The sequence below is a fragment of the Macaca fascicularis genome, chromosome 17, assembly GCF_037993035.2.
Source record: "Macaca fascicularis isolate 582-1 chromosome 17, T2T-MFA8v1.1".
In the NCBI taxonomy this organism is placed as follows: domain Eukaryota; kingdom Metazoa; phylum Chordata; class Mammalia; order Primates; family Cercopithecidae; genus Macaca; species Macaca fascicularis.
Window position 1 is genome coordinate 29,995,017 of NC_088391.1, and position 14,860 is coordinate 30,009,876.

General features: G+C 41.6%; 1 protein-coding gene across 1 annotated transcript in view; it reads right to left on the reverse strand.

The window, feature by feature from the left end:
• LOC123569852 (leukemia-associated protein 7) overlaps positions 1–14,860 on the reverse strand; it is an 80,923-nt gene that overhangs the window by 21,015 nt on the left and 45,048 nt on the right. The window contains exon 4 of the mRNA XM_074022056.1: positions 341–5,396. Coding sequence (XP_073878157.1) covers positions 341–799 — 459 coding nt within the window. The 5' untranslated portion in view covers positions 800–5,396. The remainder of the gene's footprint in view (positions 1–340; positions 5,397–14,860) is intronic.

The window sequence follows — 14,860 nt, forward strand, 5'->3', positions numbered from 1 at the left end:
CTCTATCCCTACAAGCTGCACGTGTGGAAAGGGCCTTTCCAGCGCAGGAAGCTGATTTCTGTGAGAAAGGAAGGAGCTCCAGGGGGAGATTTTGGCAAGGCAGTCCCCACATCTCGGTTGTGCCAGTCAGGCGGGCCTCAGGTGGGTCTGGGGATCCCTGCCTCTTCTGCTGAGTCCCCAGAGTGTCCCCCGCCCCCTTCCTTCTCCCACCGGGGCTGAATCACAGTGGGCAGCAGTGTTTGGGATCCTGCGATCAACCCACCGCCATCCCAGCAGCCCCACCCTTGGAGGAACGGGGGTTGCCCTGCACGTCAGAGGGGATGGCTGGGGCCGGACTCACCTTCAGGTGGATGGGAAAGGACCGCTCCTGCTGGAGGGGCCCCAGCAGCGTCTGCTCCACGTTGACCAGCTCCGAAGTCGAGTCCACCACGCGGGCTAGCGCGCTGCGCATCGCCATCCGGGCCAGGGTGCAGGGCCCGCGGTCCCGGGGGAAGGGCAGCAATTCGGCGCCCCCCTCAGCGCCCCGCACTACCTCCTGCTCTGGGGAGCTCGTCCGGGCCGCGGTCCCCCGATTCCTGGTCCCCACGCCCCCGCCCAGCTCCTCGCGCCAGGGCCCTGGCCGGGCCCGCGGCGGGCCTGAGCGACGGGCTGGAGCGGTGGACATGTGCTCCGGGTCCCGCGGGTTCCCGGGGGCGCCTGGACCGTCCCCCCAGCCCCACTCCTGCTGCAGCAGCTGCAAGGTCTGCAGAGCCACCATTTGGTGGCTGATGGAGGCCACTAAGGGCGCGGGGCTGGCCATCGCCTCCGCCGGCGGCTCGGCGCGCTCCGCGTGCAGGTGGAGCAGCAGGGAGGGAGGCGGGGGCGTTGGGGTCGCCAGGGTCACATTTTCTAACCCGCGGCTCCTCGGCCTCAGGGTCTCACAGCGTGTGTGGTCGGCCCCGCCCCCGGCTCTGAATCGGTGACCCGTGCTGGCCTCTGCCTTCGCCCGAAGTCGGAATCAGGCGCGTTCTGACCCAAACTGCCTGACGCGCTGCTCAGTGTGCACTTGAAAATCAGCGAAATGCTGAGCGCTCGTTCTTCCCTCTCTCCAGGGCTTTGATGAGAAAACGTGCTGCTTTGTGCGGGCGCATCTATCGGCGGGGATACCCCGCCCCCACCTCCTTTGAAGGACGCCTGCCAGTGACCACTGAGGTCTGGGAGGTGGGGGTGCAACAGACCCACCCTGGGGCGAAAGTAGGAAGAGCTCTAGAAAAACTTGCAAAAGGAAGACTGTGCCTTTCCCAACCCGAGGGGAATTTTCAGAAACTTGTTGAAGCAGCCTTCAAGGCCTTGCATCTGCCAAACAAAAGAAGGAGGAGTTGAGTATCTAGAAGTTCTGCTCTTCTCTGCTTTGTTCGATGCCACTTGAGCACCGAGAGCCTGGTGGCTGAACTAGCATCAGCAAGCCTCAAGGCCCAGGCCTGGCACTGCCCAGAAAAGCCTAAATGTTTTTTTGTGACACTCCCAAAAGACTTAGGCAGCAAGGTTGAAGTTAATCCTTTTATGAGCCATGAACTTAGGGACAGCTGTACAAATAGTTGCTGTTTTTAATTAAACCCAACATGGCTACTTCCTTAACTTAGAAAAAAGCGACTGGCAATGTTACGCTTTGATAGATTGGAAACCATGGGTGTGTGATCACACTTAAGAAAACAGAAGATATTTGAGAGGAGTGGTATGGAAAACCAGTCCGGAGCAGCATTGTTCCGGCTTGCTTTCTGCAAGGAAAACCATTAGACAGCCCAACAGCCCAGTAAAGCCTGGGTCATGGTGCATGCCCATGACAGATAGGTGGGCCCTGGCAGACCTGAGGATGGAATTTCATTCCTCCTTTAGGAGCCAGACAGCACCCTTGGTGCTGTGGAGATCTGGAGAGGCCTTTGAGTGAAAAGGCCATGCTGGTTAGTCTGTGAGTACAAAAGGATCATCAGAAGAGATATGGAGAGGGATGTGGGGTCCTTTAAGGTTTCTTTAACTCTGAGATAGTATGACCCCATATAATCCTCCCAACTTGCCAGCAAAGGTTCCTTCTCCTTCCCAGTGCTTTCTTCGCCTATGAAAACAAATCTGAATGCCAAGATAAAGAAAACCTTTCTTAAACAAAAACGAGTATGTTCACACTAATTATAACTAAGTAAAAATGCATGTCTGTGCATTGACAGAGAGGAAATTACTTTGGAGGGAAGTAAATAGTTTAACGTTGATTAGATTTTCTTGCCATGAAGTTACTTAAGTTCATAATAAAAAATAGAAAAATTTTTCTTTTTTAAAAAAATCCTCAAATGTTGAAATATATTAGGTTTAGCAGAGACTAACCAGCAATAGCAAAAAGGAACCCCTAATTTTCACAGAGCATGTCAGATCTCCAGGGCTGCCTCTCTTTCCAGATACACAGGAAATTCAGTTTCATGGGCTAACCCTTCCACTATCAAATGGCTGACTGCAAAACTTTCTTGACAGATGGAATTGCAGCCAACAGCAGAATTGAAATCACTAGACACAGGCTGACCTGAGGCCCCACTCTTCTGCATACCACGCTGAGTCAGAGCCATGAGACCAACTGAACCTCAGGGGGTATGACAAAAGGGTGCCAGAAAACCTTGGGGCCTGAGGGATGGCACATGCCGCTTAAATCGCTGCCTGCTTTTTCTAGTACTCTTAGGAAACCCTGGATCATCTGGCAACTGAGTAAAACACTCAGTTTTGTCTCTCTTGGCTATGGGTCGCACTGTCTTTTGCTATGACCCCAAAATGGCTTGTGTTCCAAAGCTAGAGATATGAGAGCTTAACTCAGGACAAGTTTTCATAGTCTATTTAGATGAGTCAATGGCATAGCAGATCTACCTTTGGTCTAAAACACCTCCATAGTTATGTTTACTGAGCTACCAGACGAAGTAAGAGATGGCCTACTTCTTACCCACTGTACTCACAATTTGAGGCCATTCTGTAAGACACATTCAAAAGGACAAAGTATTAGACATCTGATATGTTTGTTTCACAGCATATATTTCACTGTTTTATAGAAATCATACCCTCATTTCTCAGTAGATGTTCCTTTTCCTCCACACTCTGCCCGTGAAGGCAGATGGGATGAGCCCATCTCACTGCAGAAGGTTACTGGATCATCTAGCCTAAGTCCCATCACACATCACATCCCCACAGTGAATGGGTACGTGACCCAGCTAGAGCCGATGAGACAGTATCTTTTAAGATGCTTTCAGCTGAATGCACTGCAAAAGAGAAAACAACAGTTACAGAGTACAGGCCAAAACAAAAAGTGTAGGCCAAGAGATGAAATAGCAAAAGATCAAATTCCCTTTAAACTAGAAAACTCAACATAACATAATTTAATTAATAAGAATAATTTATTGTCTCACATCACAAGAAGTCCAAAGGCTCCAGAGTTGGTTAATACAGCAGCTCCTTAGTGTAATCAAAGTCCTTTGTTCCTTCCTTCTTTCTGCCATGCCATTCCCAGCACATCAGCTTAGTCCTTGATCTTTGGGCTAGTTCTCCTATGGCTACTAGTAGCTGCTGGCATCATGTCTAGACAACAACAACTAGAAGAAAAGGCCATCTTTTCCTATGTATTCCTTCTCAAGAGCGAGGAGACACTTCTCAAAAGCCTTCAGCTGGCTTCCTCTCACATCTCCTTGGCCAGAATTGTGTCACACGTTCTTGCCTAATCAATCACAGTCAAGAGGAAAGAGGCTACCATGAGAGTCTAAGGTGAACTAGAACTCAGTAGGAGTTGGGGCTGAGTCTAGCCTCCCTCGAAGCAATTGGTGGAGGGAGGATGAAAACTACTTGATATGAAGCAAGGTTTTGTTACCAAGCATCAGCAATGGCAACAGAGAACAATGAGGATTTTGCAGGGGTTTCCAGGTAAAGAATATATCAGATCTCCAGGACTGCTTCTTTTTCTCAATACACAGCAAGTCCATTTTCATGAGGCTGATCTTTCTACTGTCAAATATCTGACTTCAGTGACCCCTGTGCAAATAAAGCTGAGAAGATACAAGTTCTGGAGCCTCTGCAGCCATCTCATGAGTTTGATGGGGACAGCCCACCTATGAATGAGCCAGCACTCCTGGAGAGAAGACATTCATGAAACAAAAGCCAACAGATGTATAGAGAGAAACGATGGCCATATAGCAGCCTTTGAGCTCCACATTTAGCAGCACAAGATGACAGCCCCACCTCTGGGCTTCTCAATTATACAAGCCAATGAAGTCTCTTTTTGCTTAAGCCACTTTGGATTGGGTTTACTGCCTACTGCAACAGAAGGAGTCACAGCTGAAGCAAATAGCCTGACATAGGTTATAGGAAAGATAGCATGTTCATGGAGTGACCCTGTGACCCAGTGCCCCTTAGGCAAAGCACTGCCAGAAGGTGTCTTAATAATCAGTTATTTGGTTTTGGCTTAACCAGCCAACTACTTCTAGTAGTACTTATGCCATTCACCTAAATTTTCTACAATTTCAACAATTGTGGGAAAAGTTCTTCGTGTAACTCTGATGGGAGCATTTTTAAATGAGCACTGGAAACATTCAGCATCCTGTGGGATGGAAAAGAGAAGAGGGTAGAAGGCTCAGTCAAGTGAGAAGCAATTTTCTACCTGTTAATGGGCAAGGTAGAGTGTTGTTAGATAAACGAATATGCTGGAACTTCTATTAATCCAAAGTTTCCTTTCCCGCATGAGCAAAAGATACAAGTTCCTATGTGGAATGGTGGGGAAGCTGGGCACAGTGAGAACCGAAGGGAGCTGACAGAAGGTACAGTTCTGTGGAGCTGTCCTCAAAGGACTTGGCAGAGCCCAGATACATTTGAGCCCTGTTTATATTCTTTGGCATTTTTCCTCAAAAAGGATCCAAGAGAATTCCAGAAATGGAGTTGTTAACCTTCAATGTACCCTGGTGAAGTTCATAGGTGAGGTCAGAACAAAACATATCCAAAGAGACCAAAGAGTTATTATTCTTGAATGAAAATTATGATTGAGGAGAAACAGATGCTGAAGAGATACACCAAGATATGAAAATGTACTGTGAAAGAGAAAACAATGGAACTAGGACAAGGTGTAGGCCCAAGAAAGAAAGAAAGAAAGAGCAAAAAAGATCAAATTCTTTTTTTAAAATGTACCATTGTAATGTTTGAATATGCCAAGTTATGAAAGTAAATGCACGTGCTGTTCTAACTTTGGCCTAAACATTTTATTTTGGGGGTAAAACAAAGATGCAATACCACCCTGAAGTCTCTGAATTGCCAAAAACAATTGTTTACATAGAATGGTGTGCTTTCAGAACATCATATATGCGCTGCCTTCCCAGACCTTCTGAAGCTGGTGAAGTTTAATGAAGCTAGAGAAGAAAAATAGACAAGAGTGGGTAAAGGGAAAGAAAATAAGTTCAAAATGTTGACTCCCACCTGCCAGTCCAGATGTCACCTGACGTACATCTGTGCCTTTGCAATTTGTCAACACAAAATGCAATTCTTTCTGGACATATAAATCATAGTGCTTAGTTCTGTCTTAATAATCAGTTATTTGGTTTCAGCTTAGTAATCAGTTTATTTCCAAGGAGAATTCTTGATATTGGCAGAAGAAAATAAAAAGTGGAATTTTTAAAAGTCAATATAATGTTTTCTAATTATTGTAGCTTTGGTGGATGATTTCAAGTTTTAGAGTGATGGAATGCCATGAATTTTCATGCTGCCTACATTTCATTAAGACAAACTTGCTGGATCTCCCCCTCCATTTTGGATTATAAAATCTAACCCCTGGGGAATATCCGTTCACTTGGAGAGAAAAATTTAAAAGCTTCTTGGTTTCCTGAACTATTTTGATTATCTGAGTAGATACGGCTTATAGTATTGAAATGAGGTGGCAGAAAGAGTAGCAGTGATAAAAATGGAGAAGAGAAAGGTCAGGAGTGTTTCAATGACTTTGCCAACTAAATTCCAGGATCCTTAATGAAAAAAATGTGACCACTTTATCACTTTCCAGGATCATTCTGTATTTTCAAGTTTCAGTAGATACCCTTCTACTGTGATGGAAATACTTCACTTAGGTCTATATATTTAAATTTATTTTTATTTTTTATTTCTATTTATTTATTTATTTATTTATTTTTGAGACAGAGTCTCTCTCTGTCAGGCAGGCTGGAGTGCAGTGGCACAATCTCGGCTGACTACAACCTCTGCCTCCCAGGTTCAAGCAATTCTCCTGCCTCAGCCTCCTGAATAGCTGGGATTACGGATGTGCACCACCACACTTGGCTAATTTTTGTATTTTTAATAGAGATGGGTTTTCACCGTGTTGGCCAGGCTGGTCTCAGACTCCAGACCTCAAGTGATCTGCCCGCCTCAGCCTCCCAAAGTGTTGAGATTATAGGCGTGAGCCACCATGCCCGGCGTTATATTTAAATTTTTTTAAAAATCTTCTCAGTACCTTTCCTTACATTCATCCTCATTCCCTTACACACTTCTTTTCCTCTAAGGAATTTTCTACTTTTGTTCTCCAAGTTCTTTTCTGGCAGGCTTTATGGCCGAGCAGACATTGGAGTTTTATCTACTCTTTCATCTGCTCCTCTCCTCCTTCTGTTTTTCCAAAGCTTCCTTTCCTATGGTAATTACAATGAAAAAAAGGGGCAAGGAAAAAGGAGAGGGGGTTGAGGGGCCACATCGTTCTTTTGTTTAGCTTTTGCTACAAGATCACTATGGGTATATTCATGAAGTCAAAACTTCATCCTGGGAGGTTCGATGTAATCTTCAACTCTTAAATCCTGAGTGCAGCAAGGGAGAACTAAACCAGTTTTGAAAACTGGACTAGAGCCTTCCTACACTGGCTCTGAGTGCTAGGAAAACAAGAGAAGCCAACAGATGTGTTTATTTTATTTGTTTGGTCATTTTGATCACTTTTGTTTCAAAATATTGTTAAGAATGGTCAAAAGAGTTGAAATAAGGTAAAAGATGTTTTTAAAATAAATACTTGTTGAACATGATTGAATTGACTCTTTTTTTCTTGGAGGAAAAAATATAAAATATTTAAAAATATGTTTCCATAAAAATATGATATATCTTTTAGCATAAAGTATATCTCTTTTTAAATTATCATCATCTGTTTCTCTAATATTCACTCTTAATTAGCAAGTGGATCTTAGAGATGCTGATTTGACCATAAAATGCAAATGGTCCACAGAAATAATCAAATTTCAAGCTTTTGTTCAAAAAATCATATGTACATTTTATTTTATCTGTACTTTCCATTTGAAAATTTAAACCACATTCATAAGGATCTTAAATGCCTGTGTTCAAAAATCTAAACTTTCTCAAAAGTTTAAATCATAGACTTGATGGATCATTTCTAGTTAATGATAGGTAATTTGTTAAAGAAGCATTGAAGTGATTCTTAATATCCTACTCACTTCTGACAAGAACAAAAATCAAATACTTTCTCTGTATTCATTTTAATGCACAATCTATTTAACAGTGGCTTACTTTTAAAGAATTTTGAGTAATTGTTATTCCATGACAGGGTAAAATATGTAATACATATGATGAATCCACCATGTGTATTATAGTCTACCTTGATCATGAGAGACTTTCAAGCAGGAGCAAAAACAGACAAACAAACAAAAAGAACAAAAAGACTAATAATAATGGATGCTGGTGAGGATATGAAGAAAGAGGAACCCTCATACACTGTTGGTGGCAGTGTAAATTAGTACAGTCACTAGGAATAGCAGTATAGAAGTTCCTCAAAATAACTAAAAAATAGAACTACCGTAAGATCCAGCAATCTCATTGCTGGGTATATATCCAAAAGAAAGAAAATCAGTATATCATAGAGATGTCTGCCCTCCTATGTTTGTTGTAGCACTATTCACAATAGCCAAGATATAGATTCAACCTAAGTGTCCATTAGCGGATGAATGGATAAAGAAAATGTGGCAGGAGGCTGAGGCAAGAGAATTGCTTGAACCTGGGAGGTGGAGGTTGCGATGAGCCAAGATGACATCACTGCACTCCAGCCTGGGTGACAGAGTGAGACTCAGTCCCAAAAAGAAAAACAAACAAACAAAAAAGTGGTACATATACACAACAGGATATTATTCAGCCATAAAAAAAGAATAAAATCCTGTCATTTGTAACAACATGAATGGAACTGGAGGACATTTGTTAAGCGAAATAAGCTAGAAAGACAAATAAGAAATAAGGCAAGAGAAACAATTATTGCGTGTTCTCACTCTCGTGGAAGTTAAAAATGTTGCTCTCATATAGGTACAGTGTAGAATGATAGAGACTAGAAGCTGGGAAGAGTGTGTGGGAGAAGGGGGATAAAAACAGGTTGGTTAATGGGTACAAAACTACAGTTATTACAGAAGGGATAAGATCTAGTGTTTAGTAGCACAATAGAGCACCTATAGTTAACAATAATGTACGTTATACTAGCGAAGTAGATTTGGTATGTTTCCAATACAAAGAAATGATAAATGTTTGAGGTGATGAATATCCCAGCAATCCTGATTTGATCATTATACATTGTATACTTGTATCAAAATATCACATATATGCCATTAATGTGTACAATTATTGTGTATTCATAAAAATTAAAAATAAACATTTTTTTCAAAGAATACACTATTAGATATATTGACAATCATTAAATGGGGAAGACATTTTGAAATAAGACACAACAGCCAGATGTCAAGATGTCATAAAGAAAAAACTGGGTAAATTTTATTACATAAAATATTAAAACCTTAATTTGATAAAAGACATTATAAATAACATTTTAAAACCAGTGGAAGGCTGAGAAAACATATTTGCAACATAATAAACAAAAAAAATTAATAAATTAATATACGAAGAGCAACCACAAATTTTTTAATGGCATAGACTTTGAATATAGGTGAAGAGTAATAGAGAAAATTCAAGGTCTGACAGACATATGAAAAGATCATCAACCTCACGAGTAATCAGGAAAATGCAAATGAGATCACCATTGTTGATATGATCCCCCCACCCTCAACCCCTCACTGGCAGAAATAAAAGTTGGTTAATACACAGTTCCCAACAATGCAGGGTAATGGCTAGTGTCATATGCCAGCTGTGTGGGGGACAACACAGATTTAGCCTCTTTGGAGGGTGTTTGTCCTACAGAAATATTCACATGTGTGCACAATTGTATGTACAGTACATGTAATTTAAGAAAAGGAAAAAATGTAAATAACTAAAATCTCTGACTATAAGGGAATAATAAATAAAATCACGGGGCACCAAGATAGTATTATGTCCCTGTTGCAAAGAGTGCTGTTACAAAGAATAGGTCAAACTATAGCTACTATCATGGAGAAAAGCAAGTCACAAAATATTTCACTAACCTGAAAAATATTAACATCACTCAAGTATCTTACCTGGTCAACCTCTGCTCTAGGGCTGAGACAAATACAAGTAAAACAGACCAAATTCCTTCATGAAGCTTATATTCTAGTGTAAGTTTCACAATAAACAAATCAACAGATAAATATAACCTATGATGTCCAATAATCATAAATGCAGTGAAGAAAAATAAAGCATGGTGCATCATTTCTTTTTTAGCCTGCTCAGCTCCAGGAGAAACCTAATTAGCTGAGGCTAAGGATTTAAATAAATAAGGATTTATTTCCTGTGGGTAACAGAAACTCTGATGAGGGGAAGGGAAGCTAGAGTAGACCATCAAGGATTGAAGACACTCCTTCTAGCTTCTTGTTCTGCCATCCTCAGCCCATGACTTTTGTCCTCTTGCTTACAAGATGTCTGCTGTATCTCTAGGCAGTAGGTCAGCATTACAGGCATAAAGGAGAAGGAAGAAAAACACGGGCAACAGCAGAGTTCTTTTCACATGTCATTGGCCAGAATGCAGTGGTATGGCCATCACTGGTTGGAAAGAAGACTGGGAAATTGTTTGATTTTTGTAGCATCAAAAGCAGAGGGAGACAGAAAGAGGACTTGGAAATGGAGGATGGGTCAGCCAGCCAACAATGTCTGCCACACAGAGGAAGGGGGTATGAAGTGGTGAGGACTCTAGAGAAGGCAACAAGGCAGTGACACTGAGCAGAGACCTGAGGGAAGTGGGGGAGTAGCCATGGAGATGTTTGGAGCTGAGGGAAGGGCTGGCAGTGAGGCTGGAGGCAGGGGCGTGCTTGTGGGGTGTGTGTGGCTGGAAAAGAGTGCATGCTGGGGACTTGATGGAATAGAAGAGCACTGGGACCTTAGAGGGCCTTCTATAGGGACATAGATTTTTTTTTTCTTAACTCTTTATTTTGAGAAAACATTGTAAGAATACAACAAAGGACTCCCATATACTGTTTAGAAGCTGATCAGTGGTTAGCATTTTGTCACGTTTGCTTCATTTCTCCATCAATCTCTTTCAGCAAACATTTTTAAAAACATATTTGAGAGTTAGTTGCGTACATCATGACCCTTAATCCCTAAATACTTTTTATCAATCTCCTAAATGCAAGGGCATACTCTTATATAATAATGGTATGATTATCAAACTCAGGAAATTGAACATTGACAAGATACTACTGTCTAATACATTCAAATTTCACTAAATGCCCCAACAATGCCCTTCATAGGACCCCTCTCTCCTTTTTGTTCTGATTCAGGATTGCATTTAATTGTCATGTATCTTTTGCTTCCTTGTTTCCTTTAAGCTAGAACCATTGCTCAGCTATTTTTTGTCTTTTATGAAATTAATATTTTTTAATAGTACAGGTAAGTTTTTTGTAGGCTTTCCCTCAATTTCTGCTTGTATAAAAATTCCCTCACAATTAAATTCATTTGCATTTTTGGCAATAATGTTACATAAATACTGCGACCTCAGTGCATACTTTAGGAGACCCCAGACGTCATTCTATTAATATCTCGGTGGTGGTGATGTAAACTTTTGATCACTCATTTAAAATGTTTTCCCCTGCATAGGTACGTTTCCTGCTTTGCAACTAATAAATCATTTATGAGGCATATTTTGAGACTGTGTGACTATTCAGTTTCCCCAGTAAACTTTGATTGCATGGTTCCAAGGACTTTGGATTTTAAATGACTGGAAGCCACTGGAGGGTAATAGTGTGATTCTGATGTTGTAAAGAAATTACACATGAGTGTGGTAGGATCTAAACCAAATGACTAACAGTGGATTTCTACATTGTTTAGATATTTTATCAAAAAGAAGTATGTCCTTAAATTGTCTGTGTAATTTTTTAAAGGCATTTAAAACACACACACACACACACACACACACACACACACACACAAACAAGGTCTGGAATCAGACAGACACAGACGCAGCCCCACAACCCTTATTACTAACTATGTAAATGGAGTGATTTTCTTAAACTCTCTGAAATTCATGTTCCTCACCTGTAAACTGGGATAATATTAATATTTATGAATTAAATAAGAAAATATTTTTTAATGTAGCCCATAAAGCAATCACTAAATCCATTTTTATTTTAAGTTTATTCATCTCATAAGTTTCCAAATGCACTCTTTATGCTAGCTTCTTTTCATCAAATACACTGGTTATTTTTTGCTGCTTAAAAATCCCATCTAGGCCGGGTGCGGTGGCTCAAGCCTGTAATCCCAGCACTTTGGGAGGCCGAGATGGGTGGATCACGAGGTCAGGAGATCGAGACCATCCTGGCGAACACCGTGAAACCCCGTCTCTACTAAAAAATACAAAAAACTAGCCGGGCAAGGTGGCGGGCGCCTGTAGTCCCAGCTACTCGGGAGGCTGAGGCAGGAGAATGGCGTAAACCTGGGAGGCGGAGCTTGCAGTGAGCTGAGATCCGGCCACTGCACTCCAGCCCGGGCTACAGAGCGAGACTCTGTCTCAAAAAAAAAAAAAAAAAATCCCATCTTCTGTCAATCCAGCCTGCTTCCATCCTCCATTCAGAAGCAAACTCCTTGGAAGGCCTCCCTGTTTGCTGTGTATTTACTTCCTCACTTCTAATTCCATTCCTGCACAGCAGAGCCCTTCCTAAGAGCCAGTCAACCTGCTTGTAAATTCAGTGGCCCTTTGTCAGTCTCTTAACCATTTCTTGAAAAAGCATTTCTTTTCTTGGGGCTTCTACTATCTTTGTCTATTTTTTTTTTCTCCCAGTTCTCTGGCTGGTTCTTCCTTGTGAGATCCTTTTTCTCTTTGGCCCTTAAATGTCAGTTTTCCTCTGCCTTTGAGTGTGGGGTTAAGCAAAGATTGTATCTAGAACATTTCCATGGTGTTTCGGAAAGACTGCCTGATATGGTTTGGATCTGTGTCCCCACCCAAATCTCATGTTCAATTGTAATCCCCAATGTTAGAGGCGGGGCCTGGTGGGAGGTGATTGGAACATGGGGATGGTTTCTTATAGTTTAACACCATCCCCCTTGGTGCTGTCATTGTGATAGTGAGTTCTCATGAGATCTGGTTGTTTGAAAGTGTGTGGTACCTCCCCTGTCTCCCTCTTCCTCCTGCTCCGGCCATGTGAAGTGCTGTCTACCCCTTTGCCTTCTGCCATGAGTAAAAGCCCCTTGAGGCTCCCAAGAAGCAGATGCTGATGCTGTGTTTCCTGTACAGCCTGCAGAACTGTGAGCCAATTAAACCTCTTTTCTTTATAGATCACCCAGTCTCAGGTATTTCTGTATAGGGGTGCAAGAACAGACTAACACACTGCTATTAACATTATCTATGTTGTACCTCAACATTCATTATACAGAGGTTCATCCACACTGCAAATTTCCGATGGAGCTTAGAGCTTTAAAACTTTACCTCTCCTGACCAACTACTATGAAGTCATGTTGTCCATCACTTTCCCTCTCTGCTTTTGCTGTCAAACATTCAAAATAATGTTTTCTGCTAAAATCAGAGGACTTTCTCACGCTAGGATTTCAGGATAGTCATCTTCTCAATTTCTCCAGTCACTTTACGTTCTTACATGTCTTATATATTTCCTCTTTGTTTTCAATCTTGTTGAAATGTCATTTTTAGCAAAAGATCCACTTATTCTATTATTAGCATCTATGGAAAGGTTTTGAAAGTAGAGAGAGTAGTTGGATACCATGTTTAGACTTGAGAGATGTTTTTTCCTCTTATAATAAACAAATTTCCCTATAGGTTTTGATAAATATGCACAATTTTATTGAAAGAGATATAACAGACATAATATCCAAATATTGTATATAGCATTTCTTCAGTTCCTTTTTCTAATAATCTGACTACAAAAGAAGCAATTTTTTGGATAACTTGGGAAAACTAAGTATGGACTGGATATTAGATGATAACAAGGACACATGGATATTTTGTTAGGTGCAATAATAATTTTGTGGTTATATTTTTAAATATCCTCATAGTAGAGGGGCATACTGAATTCTGTATAGGGAAACTGACTTGTTATCTGTCATTTGATTTTAAAATCTTTAGCAGAGAGAGAGAGAGAGACAGAAGGGCAGAAGAGGTAGAAAGGAAGAAGAAGGAGGAGAAGAAGGAGGAGGAAGAGAGGCAAAGAAAAGAATCAATAAAGCAAGAGTGACAAAGTTGTAAAAATTTCAGAATCTAGGAAATGGAATATTTAGAGATTCCTTATACTGTTCTCCCTTATTTTGTATACATTTTAAAATAGTACAAAAATTAAAAGTTAAGAATAAAGTGTTAAACTTTAAAAACATCTGGCATTTCTAGGGAAAAATATGAAGTATTATCTCTAGACTCAAAGCTTAAAGTATATGCTCAAGTTTGGTTCAATCAAATTTGATTATGAGTAGCTTCTGATATGTGTGCCTTAGTTGGGTCCTGCTCTCATGAAATGGCCAAGTGAAAAATGGACTATTGGAAGTTTACAAGAATCAGAAACTAGCTCACTCACAGGATTATTGTAAGAATTGAAATAGTTAAGATAGTTAGGAGTCAGAACAGTGCCTGCTATGTAGCAATTCTCCATAAGTATTGGTTATTATTATGTCTTTTAAAATATCACTGGATCCACTAGTTCAACTTTTAGCCTCTCATGTTTACCTTAAATCCAAGATCTGTTTCTCTAGCCCCAACATCTGCATATCTGGCTTCTACTGCTCCTCACATATTTTCTGTATAAATTCCCATAAGCATTACACAAGATAGGTTAGAAAGGCAAGGTACTTGGTTGATAAGACTGCTATGGCTTGTGCCTGATTTCTTGTAAGCCTATGCTGTAGAGGGGGCCAAGATGGCTGATTAGAAGCAGCTGCGGTCTGCAGCATTTTCAGAGAGGAATGAAAGGGGTGAATGAATTTGGCACCTTCAACTGAAATATCCAGGTTCTTGCACTGGGACTGACTAGGCAAACAGCCCGACACACAGAGAACAAAGAAAAGCAGGGTGGGGCTATGGCCCACCCAGGAGCAGCACAGAGCCAAAGGAACCCCCAACCCCAGCCAAGGGAAGCAGGCAGTGATTGTGTGATCCCACATGGGAAACCATGCTTCTCCCATGGATCTTTGTAACCAGCATATCCAGAGATCCCCTCATAAGCTGTGTGGAGTCCCAGCAGAGCAGCCAGTTGGCCACACACAGAGAACCAGGAGTTTTGCATATTCCAGGCCCAGGATTCCTTGCAAGGTGGGAGATCCATCCCGAGGTACATCTAAAGGGGAGGCTGCATCCAGGGAGCCAAGCAGTCTTGATCTGTGGGCCCCACTTCTACAGCACCTCACAAGTTAAGACCCACTGGCTTAGAATTCCAGCCAGTCAGTGGTGACAGGTTGAAGTCTGCCTAAGATGGATTGAGTTCCCAGGTGGATTGGTGGCCACCATCTTTCAGTTTGA